At 31.3% G+C, this 24,849-nt stretch overlaps 1 protein-coding gene across 1 annotated transcript in view; it reads right to left on the bottom strand.

The window, feature by feature from the left end:
- Positions 1 to 1,349: 1,349 nt before the first annotated feature.
- LOC129234500 (exocyst complex component 7-like) overlaps positions 1,350 to 24,849 on the bottom strand; it is a 64,223-nt gene continuing 40,723 nt past the window's right edge. Inside the window, exons 12-21 of the mRNA XM_054868500.1 lie at positions 23,485 to 23,589; positions 21,651 to 21,770; positions 19,563 to 19,622; positions 18,513 to 18,608; positions 9,737 to 9,860; positions 8,242 to 8,362; positions 5,264 to 5,359; positions 3,934 to 4,030; positions 2,881 to 3,056; positions 1,350 to 1,687 (exon numbers count right to left, since the gene is read on the bottom strand). Coding sequence (XP_054724475.1) covers positions 1,585 to 1,687; positions 2,881 to 3,056; positions 3,934 to 4,030; positions 5,264 to 5,359; positions 8,242 to 8,362; positions 9,737 to 9,860; positions 18,513 to 18,608; positions 19,563 to 19,622; positions 21,651 to 21,770; positions 23,485 to 23,589 — 1,098 coding nt within the window. The 3' untranslated portion in view covers positions 1,350 to 1,584. The remainder of the gene's footprint in view (positions 1,688 to 2,880; positions 3,057 to 3,933; positions 4,031 to 5,263; positions 5,360 to 8,241; positions 8,363 to 9,736; positions 9,861 to 18,512; positions 18,609 to 19,562; positions 19,623 to 21,650; positions 21,771 to 23,484; positions 23,590 to 24,849) is intronic.

Here is a 24,849-nt window from a genome sequence, read left to right as displayed (position 1 = left end):
GCCAAAGGGCATATTTCTTTATTTATATCCAGTCTGTAATTTCTGTAAATGGATTGTAGTTTAATCTGTTCCCAACGTACATAAACCTTGTTTTCGTTTCTGAGAAAAAACATTATAAAATACCTAAATATGATAATATGGAATGTACTGCCCTGGGTAGTTAAATGGTGGTATCTGCAGAAATGAGTTTTTGAGATATTTGAAGAAATGCTTTTTGGATAGGGAAATTGTTGGAATTTGAAGTTTTTCTCAGGGGAAACCAAATAAGCCAACTTGTACAATAAAGCTAATGTATCATTGATGACTTGAATACAAAGAAATGAAAAATGTACAGTTACGGCCCTTTACCTGCCCATGCAGATCATATACTTGTAAGTAATTTTAGCCTTTAAGTGACTTAAAAATATAAAGTTTCAATTTAATGTTTAAAAAAACAATATTATATATATATATATATATATATATATATATATATATATATATATATATATAATATATATACACTAGCTGTACCCGACGCGCGTTGCTACACCAACAAAAAAATACATCATTATACTGATTTTCACGACAATCGGTTGAACGGAGCAGAAGTTGCTACTCTGCAGTGCCACCTGGTGGCGAGTGGCTTCAATGAGCATATTATGCACCTTCTCCGTGGAAAAATACATATATATAGCAATTTTCATAACAATCGGTCCAGGTATCAAGTGAAGCCGTGACTATACTCAAATTTTGTACTCACGTAGTTTACAAGATCAATCAATCGCTAAAAATATCAAATAGAAAAAGTTTTAAATCCCCCCGTTGCATGAAAAGCCATGAAACAATAAAGAAAGAATTTATTTGTTCAAACTCAAGAAAAATGGCAACAGCTAACTTCTTATCAATGAGATCTTTCATGCGAATTAATTTCTGCAGCCGATAATTTTATTTGTATTTATCCAATGGATTGTGACTTAAATTGGAATAAAAAAGGAACTATCGATCGGATTTTTTTCGAACTGGTCTATAAACATTCCCAGTACCAAAAATAACAAACGGTAAAAGTTTCAGTCAAATCTGCCGGGTAGTTTTTGAGTTCATGGATGACATACAGACAAACATTCATTTATATATATATAGATATATATGTAAAAAGTCAATCTTTTGAGCTTTACTATAGATGAAAGCACATGCATAAGTGCAACTTTATTCATTGTGGTATGACGTCATGTCATCATTACTTGTTCATTTTTCAGAAATCAAGGAAAAAACACCAAGATGCAATGAAATATCAAGAGTTATTTCAGATGTTTGAAGAAAAGAAAAACATTACAGCTCATAACAAAATGAAAAATATCTATTTTTATTTACATTTTTACAAACACATTGCAATACATATTGCACATATAATAGTGAAATGAAAGTTTAATTTGATGCGAAAATTGAACCAAAACTTATTCATTTTTGAATAAGTAACAAAAAAATTAAAGTATGTCTTTTTTTCTCAATGAACATTATTAACTCATACAAAAGTATACATACTTTTTTTCATACATACTTAGAAAAATATTAGCCTATAATAATTCCATAAATCCATATTTTTCATGCTGCAGCATCAAAGAAAGTATCAATGGTATCAGAAATGTCTTGAGGCTTGTGCTTGATATATTTCTCAATATTTTTTGTAAATCCAGCTTCAATATACCTGTTAATAGAAAGAATAATAATTTTAGGTATAACACAATAAATATCAATAACTCAACCTCATTACTTTCAAATATTTCAAAGAAAACCACTTTATTTCAGAAAGAGTCAAGTGTGTTGCTTAACTACTTTAACATATGTTAATTTGCCAGGTCAATGCAGGTTTCTTTTGTACCTGAATTTTATTGTGCTGAAACTTGCTCGACACCAAATTTTGCTTAAATTGAATAAAATAAGGCTAACGAAAAAAAATAGCTTGCTCCTCTAAGAAGTTTTATAAAAAAAAGTTTCTTTTTCTAGAAAAAAAGAAAAGTTCTTAGTTGAATATACACCACTTTTAGCATTATATTAAGCATATTCCAAAGGGATAAGGACTGTTTACAAGAATGGGGTAGGAAACATTGCAAAATTTACTTTTATTACTTTAAAGTAATAAAAGTGAGACTAACTATTAAATCAAAGATAAGATATTTAAAAAGCAAAAGTCTATCAGTGAATTTTGAACACATTTCAGATACCTCATTTTTCGTTAAATATGAATAGAAAGTTAATAATATAATTTCTAAAATTTCAAACAACCTATCTGCAATACAAAAAAAAGTGCTGCATATCAAAATTTGTTTAAATGTATAAACATGTTTCCAAAGATATTTTATAAATAACCATTAAACAAAAAATTTCTGACTTTATACAACTTTAAAACAGGATAATTAATAACTATTATACATATTGACAACTTGAAAAATCACTTAGTAGTTTTGCACAGGCATACTTTAACTTTAAAATTCCCAAAACATTTTCTTAAAAAAAAAAAAAAAAAACTTGGGTGCTAATGACCATGAATACAAGCATTAATGACCCAAATGCGTTAATCATTAACTCTTAATAATTTTCTAAATATTTAATAACTCATTCATTGAATGAAAATAGTCATTGACTAGTACTAAATCTCTACAACTAATTAGAAGAAAATGCACTGCTTTTTCACTTACATTAAGTAATATTTTTCATTTTCCCCTCAGTTTTTTCAAAAAAAAAAAAAAAAAAAAAAAAAAAAAAAACTATAACTGAATAAAGTAATAAAATTTTGTTGAATTATGATGAAAGATTCATTTCTAAAAATGTATCAAGTGAAGGCATATAAAACAATACTAAGATATATTTGTACTTGCATACAAAGCAAAATATACTTACTTCTCATAGAACATGGTATACTTTGGCAAAATAAATTCCTTGTTATCACGTTTTAAACTTTCCCTCAGTTCAATATCAGGGACGGCATATGCTTTCTGAGTTTTGGTAATCTCTTCAATTTCTTTGTTGAATCCAGTGAATTTGTCCTTGATATTTTGCTTATCTTTATCTCTTAGCTAAAGAAGGGGGGGGGGGGGGGAGAGTATGGAGAATTAACAAAAGAATCAATTGCAAGCAAATTATACACTGATCTAAGTAAAAAGGAAAACAAAAAATGAAAAACATTTTATGCAATTTATTTTGGGAAAAATATGCAAACTCACAATTTGAGAAAGAGTAACAAAAAACAGCCCCCCCCCCCCACCTTTTATTTCCCATTTCGATAAAGATGAACACAGTTACCACACTCCTTGAATTAAATGTAAGTGAAAAACTTTTAGTGCTTCAATACTTTTGTATCGGTTTAAGGAAACTCTGAACATTTTTTTCAATCTTATTTTATTACCTTTTCCCTTGCATTTTTATAAGATGACTAGTGAGTTATCTTGCAGTTAAATAGCTACAAAATCCGTAATATAATTTATCATAATTTTAGTACTAGTCTTCTTAATGATTAAACAGGTAGCTATTTTATATTTATCCATTCTGCACTTTGTTTGGAAAACTTTAGCAGGGGTGCCTAACCCCCTAAATGTCACAAAGACCCCCCAAAAGAGATAAATACCCCCTCCCCAAATTTCAATGGCGCAGTCTGAGGCATGAAATCCCCTGCTTTTGGCCATCTCTCACTAATTCCCCCCCCCCCCCAAATACTAGAAAACCCTCAGGAAAGATATTCTCAACAGAAAAGAGGAAAACACCCAACTAAAAATTTCAATGATGCAGTTTGCGCCATCTTAAAAATATGAGATTTTGTTTAGAATTTTTTTTTTTTTGCAAAATTATTTGATTTTTCACAAAATACGGACCTTGTGAACAATTTATTGCATCAAACAGTCGAAATAATGTTCTTTATTAAAGCTAATTTTTTAATATCATAACTTCAAATCTCACCTTCATGCTAACAGGCACTTGAGCTGTATTTAATGAAGCTCTCTGTTGTGAAATGGGTTTGTCTACTTCCATAACATAATGTAACACACGACTCCAACTGTAAACATTATAATTTTAAACAATTAGAGAAACATAGCAATCAGGCTAAGAAATAATTAAAATATACTTAGAAATTACTTTACATATTTTGGTTAACATTGAAGCTGACTAAACCCGTAAAATTAAAAAAAAACTGAAATTTTCAGAACTTGTTTTGAATTTTTGTAAAACAGCAAAGAATTTTATTAAATCAATAATGAATACAATTTAGTCATTAAAATCTTGATCTTAAGTGCTTTGTAAGACATTCTGTCACAACAAACATGTTTCACACCAATTATGAATTTTAAATTGAACATTTTCATGTAGATTAAATACAATATTTCTGCAAGATTAAGATTTTTTTTTCGATGTAATATAAATAAATAAAATACTTAGTTGTAAAAGATTTATTTGATTATGTTACAAAAGGAGGTAAATTATTTTCCAAAAGTGTTGGCAACCTTAACCGAACCATTGCTTCAATCACTCGTCTGGTCAGTGCTAATTCTGTATTAGCTACTAGTTTGTTTTGCACTCTTGGCTTCCTTAAGAGGTTTTCCACCTCCAGCTCAGTCACTCCTATGCCGGGCTGATGAGTGCTAATAAGCACGAAACTGCAAATCCTCGGCTGGAATTGACTGAGCTGGCGGTGTATTTCATGTAACCTTAATTTGCATTAGTTTTTTCTCATTCGTTCTTTCCTTCTTGCAACAAGATCGCATCAGCAGAATATGCAAATTGCCAGTAGCATTTAAGCTTCCGGCACTTTGCCTCCTTCTCTTCCCTTTCAATTTCAACCCAAGTTAGACTTAGTTGTTGTTTTTTTCGGCAACTCAGTTGAGTCTGTCCGTTTTTGCAGATAGCTTCAGCTTATTGCTCTTGACATGAATATCATAGCTCAATATGTTTAACGTTTCATACTTTGACTTATAATGTTTGCTTCAGAAGTCACTTAAAGTATTATGAGCTACTTAATATTGTAAAAAGCGATTCCCAATATTTCGTTTAACATGTCATTGCATATATCATAGCCATAATAAACAAGTTACTTTTAACTGGCTCTTTTTGATGTTGCATAAGATAAATATGTTTCTTCAAGAACTATCACACGTCCTGGTTGAGCTTCCACTAAAAGTTAATAAGCTGAGCACTTTTAAAAGCTCAAAGTCTAACAGATGAAAATGAATGGGCAATTTTATGTGTGTTACAAAGCAAAACGAGCAATTAGATTTTACAAAAAAAGTCTCACCTTTGTGAGTAAACTCTTTTCTGCTCTCTGATCTGGTCCATGTAATTATTTTCTGCACCAGGATTATGCAGTTGCACAATTTCTAATAAACCAGTTCTGAAAGCAACAAAACACATATCAAACAGTTTCTTCCCACAAGGCATTGTAAAATTCAGATTAAAAAAACCCCATAAAATAGTAAAATGTAATACACATATAAGTAGCTTTAAACTAAAACCTCAACTCAAATAATAAATTAAAAATTAAGTTAAAATTAACCCAAACTTAAACAATATTAAAGAAAAATCACATAAAAATTTTCACCGGAGGGGGGGGGGGGGGAGATCTCGCTAAACATACACATAGTAATTTTATAACACCTGTATAAAAATAAATTACTATGGAGTGCCTTTTAAATTCTTTAGTTTTATAATGATTATTCTTTGCTCTTGTGCAAAGTTATTTATGCACTACTAAATACATAAAAGTAAATCTAGATAACAATTTAAATGTAGAGCAGTAAATTGTGCTCCATTCTTGCTATTGAAACCCAATACTTTTGATTGAAAGACTAAGTTTAAGTACGTAAGTGGCAGTACTACTTTTATCAAAATATTATCACACTTTTTTTTTACATCAATCTTTAATTCTTCTGGTTAAATATTAGGTATTTTGCACATTTTTCATAGTTTTTTAAAGTTTTCATTTTGACTGGCTAAATTATTTAGCTTAATATATCTTAGATAAAATATTATCAAGAAATTTTACAAATTTCTGAGCCAAACTTTATTTTCTCAATTTACTAGTAGGAAAATGCTCTCAAGACTCACTTTAAGTTAGCATTTCTATCATGAGGTAGCTTGAAAAAGTTAAAAAGTTTTAAAAATGTTTTTTAGAAAAAATTTAATTTTTGTCTTATAATGCAATAAAAGACATAAGTTCACCCATCAACTTTGCTTATTTTTTTATCCATTAATTCTAATCTCTATTACAGTACTTTGTATTTACTACGTTGTTAAAACTGATTTGCTGTGAGAGTATTTATGATATGAGTACTAATCTGAAACAAAGTTTAGCATAAAAAATGATGCAAATCAAATGAGCATGCTCCTCAATTAAATAACAGTTTAGACAGACACACATAGATGAAAGTAGATTTTAATCACCTAGAAGACTAAATGTGGTACAGCACTATGAATATTATCAGAGTGCCAGAAAAAGTCTTTTTGAGTTATCTGAGAGCGATTTTGATTTTAATGAACGCTAGACAAGAAGAATAAGATTAATTCTCATTAACTTCACACAAAACAAGAGATTTGAAGTAAAAAATCTGTTTTATGTGGTAATAATGCTGCCGTGGGAGGTAAAGAGCAGTAACTGCAAATTTTTCATTTTTTGTCAATGTTTTTGTATTTAAAGTTACTTTGCTAGAACCTTAGCTTTACTGTACAAGCTTGTTTATTTGGTTTTCACTGAAAAAACGAAAGCGTGAAAAAAAAAGTCTCATTATAACATTTCTCTATTGTTAGTATTGAATCCGAAACAGGTTTCTTCAAATATCTCTGAAAATTCATTTCTGCAGATACTGTTGTTTGTCTACTCACGGCTGAATAAGACTGAAAAGTACAGTACACTCTCGATTATCCTCGGAATAGGTTGACATGGTAACCGCGGATAATCCGAATAATAGATAAGACGCGATACTAGTGTATATAATAGCTAAAAAATATGAATAGCACTAACACAAACATTTGAATTTTTGCTAAAAATGATTACATTGAAATGCAAAAAGTATATGTAAAAGCTAAAATAGAACACACACATAACACAATCATTAATTTAAGAAACATTTAATGACTATAATATTATATCATATCTTTAATTTTTAAAAAAACAGTAGGTTAGTTGTAAGTCATAAGGGACCATGAATTACGTAAGGAAGATTTCGGTAATTTTTGACCCCCTCCCCTCATGTAAGGGTAAGTAAGATTTTTCAACCCCCCCCTATCATGACCTCCCCCTATCTGACGTAAGATTCCATTTTGTTTTTCAAAATAGTAAAATAACGAATCTTACATCACTGGAGTTTTTATTAAATTCGCCATTATTAAATTTTTTTAAAAACATTTTTGTGCAAAGATATATTTACTAAAAGGAATCTAGACAGAATGTTTTTCCGACAAATATTTTTTTGTAAATGATGCGATACTAATTAAAAATAAGACATGCCATACACAGTGCGATACTTTTATTATATTTTACACTCTTCCTTCTTAGGAAAACAAAAAACAGCTCATCCTAATACATTTTTTGCCTTCCAGAAGCAAATGAATATGATTCCTGCGAAATCACTTGACCATGCGATTTCTAATATAAGACATCAACTTGAAAAATATTATGTAAGAATGGGTTTAACCCTCCCCCCCCTCCCAAGTAAGGATATGTAGAGATTTTTCCAACTCCCCTTCCCCTCGTACGTAATTAATGAATGGCCCCTAACCGTTTAAAAAAAAAGTGAAAATACTTGCGGATAATCCGACCGCCAATGGTAGAGAGTTTACTGTAGAATAAAATTCCTATTTAATGCACTGTATGGAACTAATATACAGAGTTTACTAAATTAACAGCCACCTAGGGTCTATTAGTAAGACATACATAAGTGCAACATAAATACATAACATGTACATTTTAAACTAACTGCATACAAACACTTTTTTTTTTTTTCAGGACAAACATGGCAGATAGACTAATGATTGTTCATCTAAAAGCATATAACAGAGAAACGTGAGCTATGGGATGCAAATATTTAGGATTTAGAATGTATTTGTAAAAAGAAAAAAGGTCTTTCCTATAATTTTCAAAAACTAATAATTTTTCTATATAATAAACAATATTTGCAATTCTATTTTAGTTACAGATGTATATTAGTTCAATATGATTGTCCACTAAAATATGTGATTCTACTTTTCCATTATCACTACATAACTTTTTTTACAAACCTCTGAAGGGCTCTAACTATGTAGTGGAGATTATTCATTCGAAATATGGCTCGAAGATAAACATCACTGTAGTATTCACTTTTATTTTGCAAAGTTAACCCTAAAGCTGATAACACTCGAGCTGCAAGAAAATAAAGTATTTAGTCAAGAGAATAAGGTTAAAATAAGAGATAATGATAATAATGAAAAGAGCAATTGTATAAATAAATATGTCTTAATTGAAATATCATGAAATGTAAAATAAGAAATAACATAAAAAAATCACAAATTGCAGATTACTGCAGACACGTATTTTGGCGTCACAAAGAACGCCTTTTTCAATGCAAAAGACATGAGCTTATGGATGAAAAGACAGTCAACAAAAGTGACTTTTGTCGGCTGTCTTTTCATCTTTCAGCTATTTTTTGAAGCTTTTTTTTTGAATTGAAAAAGTTCTTGTAATGCTGAAACATGTGTCTGCAGGAATCTGCAATTGGTGCTTTTTGAAGTTTTTTTTTTACTTTTTACGCACAAAAGTATTTATTTAACTTATTATTAAATGGTTTGATTTTCACTACAACAAAACACCCACACATCCAGTAATTTTTTTTCATCACGTGCTATGAGATGAAAAGAGAAGAAAGACATCTAAAATTATATAGAATCAAGAAAATATATAAATAAGGTCTCTACTTTTAGAACCTTCAGATACAATCAAAACACATCTGAAACCGATAGGATTGTTTACAAATGTGATAGAATGGTCCCCCCCCCCTCCATTCTGCCGACATGAAATTTCCTTCCCCTTTGTTTTTCAGTTTCAATCTTCCCTTTTGGTATACTTAAGGGGAGAAGGAAATTTCAAATGTCGGTAAAACTGAGGGTAAATCTTTACAACTCAATTACTTCTAAGTTTCATAAACAATTAAAAATATATATATTAGACACTCCCTTTTGGGTTAAAAAAAGAGTGGTCAATACCTGCCCCAAAGACCATGCTTTGGGACAAAGTACAATCAAACCTCGTTAGGTGAAATTCATGGAACAATCATAATTATTTCATGTTAACCAGATTTCATCTATCTGATAAAAATTAACTCACGGGACCAAATAAGTATTTCATGTATAGCAAAATTTTGCATTTGGCAATTTCACATTTATGAGGTTAGAGTGTAGTTTGCTTCACAAAAATGCTTTATCACTGTTTTCTCTAATTGGAAACAATCATGCAGGTGAACAATGCTCAGTCCTGGAACTAGGAAGGAACAAGCCAGGGACATGCCTTCAGGAGGCAGTAAATTCACCTTATTTTCTTTTTATGTCTTTGTAATTGAAACACTTTATTACATAAATATTAATTCAGAATCACAGGCATATTTTCATATTAGAACTAATTGAAATGTGCAAAAAGTTCATTTTAAATATAATGTTATTGCAGCATTCATAGAACTTAAAAACAAGTTTAGAATATTGCTTCAAATTTTCAGTTTTTGCAAAATCAATGAAAGCTACGTACTTATGTACTGTGCAAAGGCCAATTTTCCTTTGTCCTTTGTGGTAGCAAACGATGTATCTTGTAGCCTTAAAACTGTTCCCAAAATATCTTGGTAATCCAACAATTGTTCCAACAGCATAATAGCCTATAAATGCAACAAATCTTTTAAAAGCAGAAAAAAAGCACATTTTAATGCAATCATAGGCACAACAGACAGATCTTTGTTTGAAAATAGTACAGTCCCTTGGTATAAAGCACTTGTGATGAGCAGACAAAAAAGTGTGATATGTCTGAAACCACGATACAGCAGAGATTGTTAAAAATGACCATTTATGTAACATTCAAGTGATTAATGAGTGCATCTTCAATAAACTTAGTTTATTGTTATAATTAGTCCGTTTTTTATAAATAAAAATTACTTTATGTGGGGTTTTTTTAATGCAAAAAAGAAAAAAAAAAGGGGGAACAGAAAAACATTGTTTTTTTTTTTGATGAAATAAGGACAGTTATAACTCAAACTGCAGGGAATTCAGATGAAATGGACACTCCTGCTTCATGAGTTATGAAAAAAGGAAACAAAAGATATTTTCCTTCAAAAAAAAAAAAAAAGTTTTTAGCAGTTAAGTGGTCTCAAATATGAAACAGTTTTAGTGGCGTTAATTTTTTGGGAGACAGAGGAAAAGCATAATATACCCGAAAGAGTGATATAACAAAGGTGCAGTATTTTGTGAGTTATGTCTAGGTTTTTGATGCATAGAATTCTACTCTACAGCCTCATAAGGTGCAGTGAGTAGATATATATCATCTGAAAGAAACTCAATATAGCAAATATATCATACAAAAGACAAAATTAATGGTGTGAATTAATCATCTAGACCAGGGTAAACATTTTACACTTTGAAGAGCCCTTTGAGGATGCTGCTATTTTGAAGGAATTTCTTGATCAAACAACTGAAAATTAGGATATCAAAGCTTTATCTGATTCAATTTACAAAATTACTGTGGCATATTTATTTTAGAGCAATACAAACATTTTAACAAGAAAATGAATGATGACGAAGTTACTGTTTAACTCCCTAGGTTATCCTAACAGATATTCTACGACTAGTAGCTGAAAGTAAGAATAAATTACTGTAAATTAAGGGAAATAGTTTTTATGTCTGAAATAGTTTTATTTTATCCATAAAATCTTCATTTATATTTAACTTTACAAGAAAACCACGTTTTCATGGTTCTGCCTTAGCCCTGGTTTAAGGGCGGTAACTGCTCTAAACAGGTTTACTAATACCATCTTTTACAAAAATTGAAATTTTGCTAGAATGCTGGTGCTTTGATTTGGCAAATAGTTATAAACTGAGGTACTCCTGTTAAAGTCCCATCAAACCCTAGGGTTTTGTTGAACCTGGGTTGAAGACCTCTGTTCTACACTTGAGGCAAACATAACCTGGCAGCGGCATAATGCTCTCAGTAGGATCTGCTTAGCCTTTGCAATGCTGCAGGTTAGGTTTGCACCTACTATAGATCATACAAAACTTGCAGAAGTTCCTCTTAAGCCTTTACATTTTTTTATGTGAACTCTCTTCAAAATGTTTTCTTTGAGCATATACATTACAATAATGCAACTTCTTTTGAAACAAATCTCTCTTATGTTTTAGACATCAGGGGTCGATCCAGCGCCAAATTGGGGTCGCTTTGCAGCCCCTTCACAAAATTCTGCATGGCAAAAGCGGCCCCATTCGCAAAATTCCGCGTCGCAAAAGCGGCCCCATTCACAAAATTCCGCGTCGTAAAAGCGGCCCCATTCACAAAATTCCGCGTCGTAAAAGCAGCCCCTTCACAAAAATTTATAAAAAGGCAGCCTTTACACAATATTTTTTAACTGCAAATGTGTACACATCTACGCAGAGCCTACCCCTCTTCCACCTTCCCCCATCTTATCTGTTTGCCTGCTGCGTGAGGTGTTTTTGCTTGAGAGCGTCAAGATGGGAACAGAAGAGGGACGCTTGTGATTGGTGGCTAGCCAAAATCCAAGGAAAATAATGAGCATGTGATAAAGAATTGATTTGATGATTTTCTGTTGTTCCACGAGTGCAAAATGAAAACTGACTTATTTCACGCCACGGCAAATTTATCGCCTATATTCTGTTGTTCAATGACCAAATAAACACTTCTGAATTAAATATTCCTTTGAATCATTGTAACTTTCAATTGTGTCTTAGTTGCATGCATCCTTCATTTATTTATCCATATTATTTTGTCAAATTATGCACTTCTAATTCTCAAAATTAACTTGGGGGGGGGGGGGGGGGGTATCTTACGGAATGGACGAGCAAAATTTCTGAAAATTATTCCCGAACGAATGTTAAAAAGAACACTCGAAAATCTTATATTTTCCTTTTTTTAATCAATTGCATAGAAATTTGCATTGAATACTGGCGCATGCTGATGCAAATCGTATTGTATGGCAATTAATTAAATCCTGTTAGAGTATGAGTGACTACGCGGGAAACGCCGAACAACCGATTGGCGAAATTCCCTGTAGTCTGTAGTTGATACTGTCCGTTCTCGAAAGCTCACTTGACACGATTGCATTTAATGAAAAAAAAAAAGTTTGATTAGGCCAGGGGTACCAACTTTTTCTCATATTCTTTAGTTTAAAGCAGCGTTTCTCGATCTTTTTTTGACACTCGGACCGGTAAAACTTCGTCAAAAAATTTCACGGACCGGTAGAAATTTTTACTTTTTCTTTCACTAAAATAAACTAATCTGTTTTGTCTTTTTTTTTTTAACGAATGCCAGAAAGAAAAACCTTCTACTTAAAATAAACTTACAAAAGTTAATTGTACGATTGTTTTTAATAACTTTGAATATAAAAATAAGCGCAGCTAATTTGTGTACATTTTCATAAGCGAATAAATCTTGGAGAGAAACCACAAAACGTATGCAAAGTAATGGATATATTAATGCATAAAATATCGTATAAAATTAGGAATATAAATAAAATAAGGAAATTTTATTCTATTGGAAACGGATATAATTCTTCGAGGACCGGTCAAATTTTCTCGCGGACCGGTGCCTGCGGAGAATTGCTGGTTTAAAATGCATTATTCATTTTTTCTTTTCTGCTATTTTTCTTGTAGACTACGCGTAGAAGCGAAAGGTAACTTCTAAAGTCACGCTAGTTTGAGCGTACAGCATACAGTAAACCAAAAGAATAATGGTATCATTATTATTTATTTATTTTATTTTTTTTTTGCAGTTTAATTCTTAGATTCCTTCTTTTATTGATAAAATACAATGCCAGCTGAAAAATATCGTCAGTCATTCTGTTTAATCTTGCTGTCTTCTTAAAATAAATATGAAACTTCGAGATGAGCAATTTCGCAATTTTTTAACGTAAGTCCACTAATGGTGAGCAACGGGAACGGTGCGCAAAAGAAGTTTTATTGAGTGGGATTTTATAAAAAGTTGCGGGAATCGCGTAATCTGCAGACGATAAATTTAAAAAAAACTGCTGACAATAAACTAAAAAAATGTGGTAACTGTATATTATTCCAGTTCGTTTTCTTTCTCGGCATTAATTTTTCTTTTGTAACAGATTGTTTGCGATCCAGGAGTGCAGACGATATTTTTCGTAATTAGCTTGTTCGCGCCTTCGCGTGTTTAAGTGGACATTTTTTAGGTGCATCAAAGAATAAGTTGTTATTCTATTTGATTATAATTTGTGTTTTGCAAAATATTTCGTTACGTTTTTAGCGGATAATGGAGCGCTGGAGATAGCAGCCGCAATAATCTCAGTTTGGAGAGATCTGTCAAAATATTTGATATTTTTATTTGTTTTCTTGACTTTCTGGTACTGGGGAAATGATATTAATAATACTTACCTATTTTTATGTGAGGTGACTCTCCATGTCTTGACGCTGCACTAATTAAATACAGTCCCAAAACTTTTGTTCTTTCCTGCATGCGTAGTAAGAAAAATGTAAACAAACCTCACGGTGCTTGATTGACGGTTCAGTTAAAAATCACAGTGAAAAAAAATCTTGTCCGTCAATGTACCGGTTTCAACGAAATTAAGTGTTGCCAAAAATATTTGAGTTTTCTTAGGGAATTTCATCGAACTTGCAAGCAAGAATATGTAAATTGTGTGGAACGTCATTGAAGCAGTATTTAAGCAGTGGACATCCATCCATCGATCTCTCTCTCCCCTGCTACCATTACCAGGATGTCTCCTCCTGCATAAGCTGCTGTAGTGGGCTACCAGCCCTTGGATCTATCGTCCTGTTAATGATGGAATCGCATTCCACTTGATCTACATACCAAATGAATTGGGCCGGCCGGCCTTACGTGGATGTTTCAAGACTTCGTTCGGAATCACCTGGCGGAAGACGATTCGAGATCGCTGGACTGTTTTTCCATTATCAAGATGAACTTTTTTAGGAGCACCTGTGGTATAACTATTATATTTATTGTTCATGTTCGCTGCAATGTTTTTATTATTGCTGGATAGGATTCTACAAGAATAATATATTTTTAAGAAGCCTTTTTTCTTTGTTAACATGTTGTATTTTAGTACTAATAAATGTTAATGATTTACTTAAATATGCTTTCTAATTTGACTCAACCAAGACACATTTGTGAGGTACACCAAAAACTTTAATTAGTTTTTCCTCCTGACAAGATCTCTTGTTCGTTGAAAATTATTCTCCAAGATTTTAAAATATGAAACGAGAACGTCCTGCAACAGGAGGTACCTCCCGAAATTCTGCGTATTATGTTAAAAAATTTCGCTCTTCGAACGTTGGGTCCCAAAATATTGGGAATTTCTTCAGGTCGGCAATTAACAACACCGATAAAATCGCTACCACCACTTTATCAGGCAGTAACAGTAACGCAAATGTTCCCGTTTCGGAGAACTCGGAAAATGCAGTAAACGATAGTGAAGCAAATGTTCCCGTTTCAGAGCACTCGAAAAATGCGGTAAAAGATAGTACATCAAATGACAGTGAGGCAGTTCGCGAAAGTATAACGATTTTTGAGGCAGAAAATACTGGAAGTGAATCTGGAGCAACTTCAACTGATGATGATATTGAGCCATCAAATAATGATTCAAGCATTCTATTTGAGAGTACAAATGGAAATAAGAAGCATGCAATAAATGAAAAGTACATTGCAAATTATGAAAAGGTGTATAGCTGGATTAACTATAGTTATTCAGCTAAGGGTTTTTTGTGAAAAATATGTTCATCTTTCATGAATGTTAGTGATTCGAACAAACCTTGAGTAAATATTGGAGTTGATATCAAGAAAAGCGGTCACCCTATAGAGTTTTAAAAAAACATGAGTGCAGCAAAACTCACAGAGAGGCTGTCAATATACAAAAATCTAGTGCAAAAGAAGGAATTCTCAAAAAAATCTGAAAGTGAAGAGATTGAAAATGAAGCAAAAAAAAAAAAAAAAAAAAAAAAAAAAAAAAAACAGATAATTGATTGGTAAGTTTATTTAAATTTTGTACTTTATAATCAAGAAGCAATGGGCCATTTCTGAGAATTTTGAATCTCTAGTTAGATTTTTGTGGGAAAATTTAGATGACAATGAAATAAAAAAAAACATTGGCTAATTTGTGGTAAGAATGCCACGTACTTATCCCACATTTCAGTTCAAAACATTTATCTTTGAAAATACCGAAATTCCATTGTTTTCAGGAAAATCCTAAATTTTACTTTGATTACCCAATATATATTTAGTATTAATTTGTATCGAGTTTCAGAATCAAATTCTAAAATAACTTTACTTAAAATAAAATTCTTTCATATGCTGTTTTTATATTTTTATTTCTTTTGAAGATCTTGATTTCCTTACATCCGCCATGCTAAACGAATTTTTCGCATTTTTGATGTTTACTGTACCTTGTTAAGAGGCAAACAAATGAAATTTCTTTGTATATTTATTAACATAATTAAATTGCAAAGTTTTAAACGAAATACCTACTCTGTAAGAACGTCAAATGTCAGAAAATTAAACGCTGAATGCTGGTGCAGTATTATTTTGGGTTTTAATTACTTTTAAGTTTTTCAAACACATACATTGCATTTTTAACGAGTATTTCACTTCTGTGTTAAGAAATATGTGATATCTTTGAGTCTGTTCATATTGTATTTATTAGGAGTTATCATTACGTTCAGCAGCATGTGCAATTTTCATTGCTCTGAAAGTATTTGAGAGGAGCAAACAGGAAATCTGTTGTGAGACTTTCACCTTAAGAAAGTGTGCTTTGCATATGTATATTTGTAAAAAACAATAAATGTAATGTATGTGTCAAATTACGAATAAAATGTTAAGGGTCTTACTTCCCCCCTCCCTCCAGCGCATTTTCTCTTGACAGCTTTCAGGTATTCTTCAAGAACTTACAATCACCCCTGAAACCTGTCTAGGGCTTTTCTATAACGATCGACAGCTAAAAATGCTTTTATATAATCTTTTCCAAGAAAAAAAATCACGAGAAGGTCTTTTTTACAAAAATAAAGAAAATTCACAAAAATATTTTGCTTTTTCACAAAAATAAAGAAAATTCACAAAATTATTTTGCTTTTTCACAAAATGGGGACCCAAAAAATAAAACCTGGATCGACCCCTGGACATACATAAAAGACAACATATTGCAACAAAATTATTTCAGTTTATTTGTTTTACATCTATAATTTTAATGCAGACTTGATTTTATGTTTTGAATTTTTTGACATAATCTCTTTCAATGAACTGTATGTCAAAATTTGTATTCAGTTTGCGAAAATAAAAAATATGAGCACTAGACTCCAACACATTAAAATATGAGGAATGGACATCAAAATTAATGTAGTATTTTCTTGTGGCAACAATAAGGATCACAAATTACCAGTGACTTATACTAAAATGCTAACTGAAAACTTGTGTACAACACCATCTTAAAATACTTAAGGATTTCTTTTGTGAATCTTTTTTTTCTTTCAAATTTATTACTCTCTTTTATTTGATTCACTAAAATATTAAACTAACGGTAAGAATAAAGATCAAGAAATACTTTGTGAGAGCAGCACTTTGTTAAAAAAAGAGAAAAATATATAAATAAAAATAAAACTTTCCCAGGCATGCAGTAAAATGTAATTCATCTAATATATTAAAAAAAAACAATTTTATGACGCATGACTGCTATGAAGTTACACAGCATAAGCAAAATCATTTTTGCTACTATTTGTTTATTATCCATTAGAAATCTGCATGCACTAATAAGTTGCTATTATGATGGTTCTATTAAATAAGTAAATTAGACACTATTTACCCTTTACTGTATTACTAAGGCATTACTGATTATTTTAAGAACAAGCTATATAAAATTGAATAAAGACAGGCTATGCATAAAAAGTTTTACAATTATTTTTAGCATCAGATCTATCTCAGCAATATTAAATATATTTCAACTCTTTGCAAGAAAGATAAATTGGTTGCTTTCCTTGTTTGTAGACTTCATACAATTCAAATTTAATAAAATTTCAAAAGGTCTGCTTCATATAATATGACAATTAACAAAAACATTAAAACAGGGTTGGGTTTTGCACTGTCCAAAACTGGTTTAGGACAGGACAGGTGGTTTTTACTGTCGAAAACTGTACAGAAGTGTACAAAAGTGTCTTAACCTGTATGTATGTTAAAGTGTATACTAAAGCTAAAGGGGTGCAATCTGATCAATTTGTACTTACTGCAATATTCCTAATGCATAAATATTAATATTAATGAGGTTTAATTAATCAGTGTATTTGATAATATTTTTCTCCAAAATGTTCATTTAAAAAATATTTTACTTAAAAAAAAAATTATAAGTAACTCTATTTATTACCTAAAACCTTCCTTATATAACAGTTAGTAGAATTATGAAATTAAATTCAGAACACTACCAGAACAACTAATTTCAACTCCATTTATAATTCAAAGGAATGTTATCAAATATGCAATATTTAGGTGTAAAAAAAAAGTTTAATTTTTTGAATGGTTTTTGCAAATAAGTTTAACATGCTGTTTCAACAAAAATTATTTTTTAAATCAAATCTCAGAACAATAAATTGATAGTTAAATATATGCACTTTTAAAAAACTTGTGCTACTTCATTTTTTAGTTCATCTTTTTAATATAATACATTCTGTAACTATAAAAATTTAAGTCAATTATTGCACTATATTTTGAACACTTGCTTTTGCACACATGCAGGGGCATGCACAGGGGGGGGGGGACACCTGTGGGCTTGAGCCTGAAAGGGGGCCCAATATTTTAAAAACTAGGGGTGAAATATAGGAGTAAACAATATAGAGGGGGAGCTGGAAAAGTCCTTTGTGACGGCCTCAACATTTCTTTGCATAAATGTTCAATAAAAACATTACTTTGATACATTTTATTCTGTTTGTGATGTTTTTGCACAAAATGCAATTTCTCTAAAAATATAGTTTTTAGAGAAATTGACACTTTCGGACAGTTTTGTACGCAAGGGTTTTGGACAGGATAGAAAAAAACAGGATTTTACCCTGATTTTTACCGCAGTGTGTACCGTAGTCCAAAACTTTCCAACCCTGCATTAAAAGTTAAAAAGACCCCAAGATCAATCTAATAAAGGTTTCCTTTGTCAGAATTAATTTATAAATTTTATTTTTAAAAACTGTAGAATTCCTGCAGAAATGGTTTATTATGCAGATCATTTACAAAATAATTAGGAAAGAGAAAACAATTCAATAACTTAAATTGAAAAATAATGAACATGATTATAACTTACACTGCTTGTAAGTTGATGAACAGTACCATCCTTTGGCATTTTGGGGTCGGTATCATTTTTGATGCTTTCAATGAATTCTTCAAGAGTTTTGCTTATCTATATTCAATAAACAACTTTTTAGTTTGAATTATGTTTCCATGGAAAAATTTATCGGCAATAAATACAAAACTATTATTTTAAATACCTGTAATAGTTAATGTAACAAGTCTTACAATTTATTTAAAAGCTTCAAATTACAATGTAATTGATGGTAATCTATCACTTATGTCACTTGTTTTATGAGTCTCTGTGTTCTTAATTTTTAAGTTACTAGAAGTATAAATTTTTTTTCATATCTTTCGTTTATGCATCTGACTTAAGAGGTATATCTCAGACATTCTGCATTTATTTTCAATTGTTGAATTTCCCTTCAATTCTATGTGATTTTTTAAAAATATTAGATGAAATTCAACCTAATTACGTAAGATTTATGCTTACCATAGACTCCTGACCCTCTTTTGATAGAGTTTAAGCCCTGACATATTTTCTGTCTTAGCATTTCATTTTGAAATGAATAAAAGCTAGTGATTTGACACAGGAATATGCATCAAACACGTAAGAGTTCAATTGGAAAAAAGATACAAATCAAATATTTATTTGGAAATTCAACATAATTTCTTTAAATAAAACTGCACTAAAGTAACTAGCTACCGACCAAATTTCGTAATTTGGAGACATTTTAATACTTTAATGTGTACTTTGAATGCAATGAAAATCTGGCTTAAATGCGACTATCAGTTACTGAGAATGTAAACAAATTTAAATATAATGCAGTACACATTGTAAGCAGGGGTGCCCCTCCACCTAAGAGAAAAGGTGTCCCAAACCCACTCAATATCACAAAGACTCCCAAAACAAAAGTATCCCACCAAAAAAAGAGAAAAATATCCCTAACCCCCCCCTCTAAAAATTATAATGGCACAGTCTGTGCTATGAACCCCCCTCCCCCTCCTGTAAGTGGGCACCCCTGTTATAAGACAATCAGAGAAGTATATAAGCTAACACACTTACCGTAACTTCCACCTTAATTTCAAACTCTCTCACTTTATCAAACAATTTTGAAGAACATCCCTAATGTAAAAAAACACTCCATGAAGAAACTTTCCAATAGTTTTGAATGCACAAACATATAGTTATATTAATAATAGTTTATAATCTCACTTTTGTTTGTGAGATTGTTAATAATCTCATAAACAAAAAGTTAAATAGGGGCATTAATAAAAAAAGAAGCTTAAATTGAAAAGATTAATAACATAGTGTTTCGTTGTTTCTAGTACCTAGGTGGTTGATACCTTAACCTAGCCAAGTCCGTGAAAGTGAAAAAGGAAAACAATACTAAGGCAGTTTAAAGCAGCAAGGGGGAAAAGGCATTTCAGAGAATATATCATAGTAAAGTGAAATTTTATAATACTAACATGACCAGATTACCCTCTAAAAAGCAATGGGGTTGTTTCCTTCAGTCAAAATTACTACTTTTAGTCACTGAAGTAGATAGTAGAATAAGCAAAAAAAAAAAAACATGGACCAAGAAAATACTATTATTTTCCAACATTTAATTTTTCATCAATTTTTTTAAATGCCTGATTTTTCAAACAAAGCCTGATATTTATGACATCACAAGTGATGTACTTCAGCGCGGAATCCAACGAGGCACTGAATGCTTACATTTGCTATCAATCATATTGATGTCACTACATATGAGTAAAAGAGCAAATTAAATATTGTGCTCTGCGCTAATGGCATCAGTGAATGGCATTTCATCACTTATGTCATGTGCAGAAGCATAAAAAATGAAATTGAATCTGCACACCAATTAAATTAATTTAAAAAATACTAAACTTTGTCATACTTAAAAAATGGTCAAATCCTATGTTTTAAAGCATGCTCTTTCAGAAAAAAATAATTTTAAAATCTTGGAAACGACCTCATTGTTAGTTGTAGTTCAGAGCTGTAAGGAATACAAGTCTAATAATAACCATATAACACTTATTCAACAATATCTGTCATTTTCAGAATAAATTTTAACCTATAGATAGAACAATTTCAAAACCATAATGGTAACATGCACAATGTTTACTATGAATCAAAATTAGTATTATGACAATGGAATGAATAAAAAAATGTTATTTTCCATGTTTCACTTTAAAACATCAATGGCTTTCTGCAAGATCTTAAAAAAGAGTCAGTATTATCACCAACCCTCTCAAGTTTTAGCCATATCCCACAAGTAACTAGAATTAAAAATTTAAAAACCTCCGACTGAGTTGTAAATATAGAATCAAGAAGGAACATTTCAAATCCTTTTAAAAGCTTTATACTATTAAAAATCAATTTCAAGTATTTTATTTGTTTTACAAATAGAAACCGGCAACATAATTTTTTTAATCATTGCGTTTTCTTTCCTTGTCAGCCAACAATGAATTTGGTTACCAATCACAGGAATAAAGGCTTAACGGTATTTAAAATCTGCTTTGAAAAAACATAATTCAAGTTCTATATAACATGGAAGTTCCAAATACATTCTATCAGACGGGGAAAAAATTACTTTTAACTATGGTACTAAATTTTTAAATATGTTTTCACTGCAAAATTTATGAAAAACCTTTTAGAGGTTTTTAATTAATATCTTCGTTAATTAATGTCATCCAAAGACACAACCTCTCTCCATCAACTCTCCTTCAGAACAATTTTTTTTTTCAAAATCGGTTCACCCGTTTAGGTGCTAAAGTGCCACAGACAGATGCAAAGACACACAGATACGTCAAACTTATAACCCCCTTCCCTTATGTGTCGGGGGTTAAAAAGCAAATACATGAAAGCAAACTTTACAAATTGATTATAGTACATAAAAGAAAGGTTTTCTACAAAATAAGTTTCATGTAATTAATTTTTTTATCTTGTCAATTACGTTATTTTATAAAGCAAAAAGCTTGCAGTTTCTTCATCATTTGCAAACAAAAACAAGAATGTATAGAATACAAAAAGAACCACATTTTAAAGAGGACATGGGTGCAGTGAATATTTTTGCCAAGCAGACCAGAAATATTATCACAATAAATATTACCTAGAACTTCACAAGAAGGGAGAAAGAAAATCTACCTGGAAAAGTCGTTCAAAGTCGGATTCGATGGTTTTCAAGTGCCTTAAAATTGGGAATAGATTTAATGCTGCAGAAAACTCATGTCTAGATACACTTTTCTTCACTCGGTTGACAATCAACTGTAAACACATATGCACAAATAAGATTTATTTTTGGAAGAAACAACATTTGAAAATTAAAAGCAGTTTTAATTCATTTTTGACAAATTAATTTTTTTCCCCATCAAGAAAATCAGCTTGGTGTTTATTCATTGTTTCTAAAATTTGTAAACTTGCACAAATTTTAGTTCACTTTTTCAGACACACTCAAACCTGTTTTATGTGATTTTCTTTTGTGCGATTTTTCTTTGTGGAACTTTTTTCTTGCACAGTATATGAAAATTTCAATCAGATTGAGAGTTAATTGACAAAATTCTTTATAAAACGGGCGTAATTCTTTATTAAAAGAAAGTTTTTTTAAATGCAATTTTTTTTAAAGCGGCCCCCTATCCACCGCACAAAAACAAGTTTGAGAGTGTAATTTTATTCATACTAAATATCATAAAAATAAATTAATTTGAATTTCGTCATCTTGAATTCAAATTATGTTTTTCGCAATCACGAGTGTGTTTGTATGTGTGTGTGTGGGGGGGGGGTAGGTGTATGTGTGTAGCATGTGTGTTTGTGTCTGTGTGCAGGCATGAATGTGTGGGCAGTTGTGTGTATGTGTAGGTGTCTGTATGCATGCGTGTGTGTATGTGTATGTGTTTGTGTGTGCGTGTGCGTTGGTGTGTGTATGTATGCGTGTGTGTGTAGGATATGGACGCAACCTGGAGACGGTTTTCGCTAGAGGAGCAGCATCGTGAGGCCGGCCGACGCGACGGGTGGTGCTGGCAGAGGGTGGCGCCGCGCCGGTGGGAAAAATGATAGCACGCCAAAAATAGTCAAATGAAAGCAATAAAGCAATCGTGATTGCTCAAAAAAAGAACACGAATGAGTAAGGGTTGAAACTGCATGGCTTACTAGCCACTGTCAAGTGCTTTCTGACATAGAGATCTTTTGATCTCTATGTCAGAAAGCACTTTATTTTCTTTGATCATATTTTATGTCAATCAATTAATTTTTATGTACACTAAGCCCCTCCTTGCTGACACTCACCAACCCCTGATGATTGCATCGCACTCTTATTTGGTCCATGAAGATTCAAATATCCGTTAAAGAACCAGAGAAAAATAAGTGTTATGATTAAACCAAAATGCGAATCCTGCTCTCCTCCCTGTAGAAACAATATTATATAGTCGCCTCAGAACAACAGTAAGATATCTTAGTGTTATTTCTGGGATTAGATATCTTACTGTTGCTCTGAGGTGACGATATACAATATTTTGTTGCACAAATTTGCAGGGAACTGAAGATATGCGATTCCTTGTAACCCTGAAAGACATGTCAGCAAGTTCCTTGCAATTTGTGCAATTCAAAGGTGTAGTATTATCTTTTCCTGCAGTTCTGTTACCCTTTGCAAGGGATATAGTGACAAACTACTGAACTTCAGTTCACAGAAGACAGGAAAATAGCAGAAATAAGGAACTTTTGATGCATGTAAGGATCTAACTTTTACTGCAACAGCAAGATGTAATGAAATCTTTTACAGGTGGAACTTCAAAGTAACTCCAAGTCAAAAATCATTCTATTTAAGAAACATCATTATATTCAAGAAACATTATTCTATTTAAGAAAAATTACAAAATCATCTCTTTTCTTATTCCTTTTTTTTTTCTAAAATGGGATCAAATTACTTCCAATATATATATATATTTTTTTTTTGTGCTACATAGTAATAGAAGAAATAAAATACCTCTCCTTCAGAAACAAGATTTCCCATAGCTTGCGTGACAACACATTCAAAGACAACTTTACGACTCTTTCCTGGAATGATGCCCCTCATTAAGTTGAGTTCACTCTATAAGACAAAAAGAAATGTTCATTAACTGGCTTGTCAAATGGTGGTTTCAGAAATTTAAAGAAAGAAAAAATAAAAAAAAAAAGAAGCAAGAAATTTGCTTAAAGTATTTCGTTAAAAAACAATTTACATTTTTTTTAAAAAAGGACACAATTTTTATTCATGCACACTAACTTATATCAGTCATTAAGTATCAAAACCAGCTCAACTGATGAATTTTCAAAAGTAGTATATTTTCATAATATGATACTACTTTGTGTATACTATCATACTGCAAAGTGCTTTTGAGCGTAAGGGGAACCAATCAATTTTAATTTTGAGAAAATTTCATAATTTAAAAAAAATAATAAACACCACATGGCAATTCTAGGCCTAATGACAAAATGCTCATAACTTGTGTAAAGTACTAATCTTATTTAATCTGTTTATTGGGTAAATTTTTATAGCATGTAAGTGGATAAATATATAATTTCAGATAAAATTTTTTTGAAATAAATATTTAGTTTATGTAATTTTGTAGATAAAATTAACAAAATCATAAAACAAAAATGCCTGGAGGTGATAACTTTACTCACAAACAATTAATAGGTAGAGCAAATTATTTAGACTGGAAATTTGCCATGAAAATGCATTTAATAAAAAAGGATTTATGGGCATATGTTGAGGGAACTGATCGTGATGCAGCAAAAGATGCCAAAGCCTTGTCATATATAGTAGAAGGAGTCAATGAAACTATTTTTAATGACATAAGGGAATGTACTAGTGGTAAGGAGGCATGGGATATATTGGCCGACACTTATAACGATAAAGGGATTACCAGAAAAGTTTCGGTAATTAAGGAATTAGTCAACACACGATTTACCGACTGTAGAGATATGTCTGAATACTTGCATAAAATGATTTCGGCATATCAACAGCTAAAATCAACAGGTAGCAAACCTGATGAAGAGTTGGTTGCTGGAATAATTTTGGCCAATTTGCCAGACCGGTTAGATCCTCTGATGATGGCATTAAAGAATTATGGGGAAGCAATCACTGTAGATAATGTTCGAACCCGCCTAATGGCTGAAGATACTAAAACTTTTGATGAGAGCAGGGAGAAAGCATTTGTACATGAAAAGTTTAAGGGAAAAGGTCAGTTTAAGGGTAAATGCTTCAAATGTAATTTATTTGGGCATAAAAGTGCTGACTGTAATAGGCCAGCACGTAATAAGGGTGGGTCAGGAGACAAATTTGGGAAAAGATCGGGGACAAATTCAA

Source organism: Uloborus diversus, chromosome 1 (genome assembly GCF_026930045.1).
Source record: "Uloborus diversus isolate 005 chromosome 1, Udiv.v.3.1, whole genome shotgun sequence".
NCBI classification, from domain to species: domain Eukaryota; kingdom Metazoa; phylum Arthropoda; class Arachnida; order Araneae; family Uloboridae; genus Uloborus; species Uloborus diversus.
This window is presented reverse-complemented; position numbering and strand designations above follow the sequence as displayed.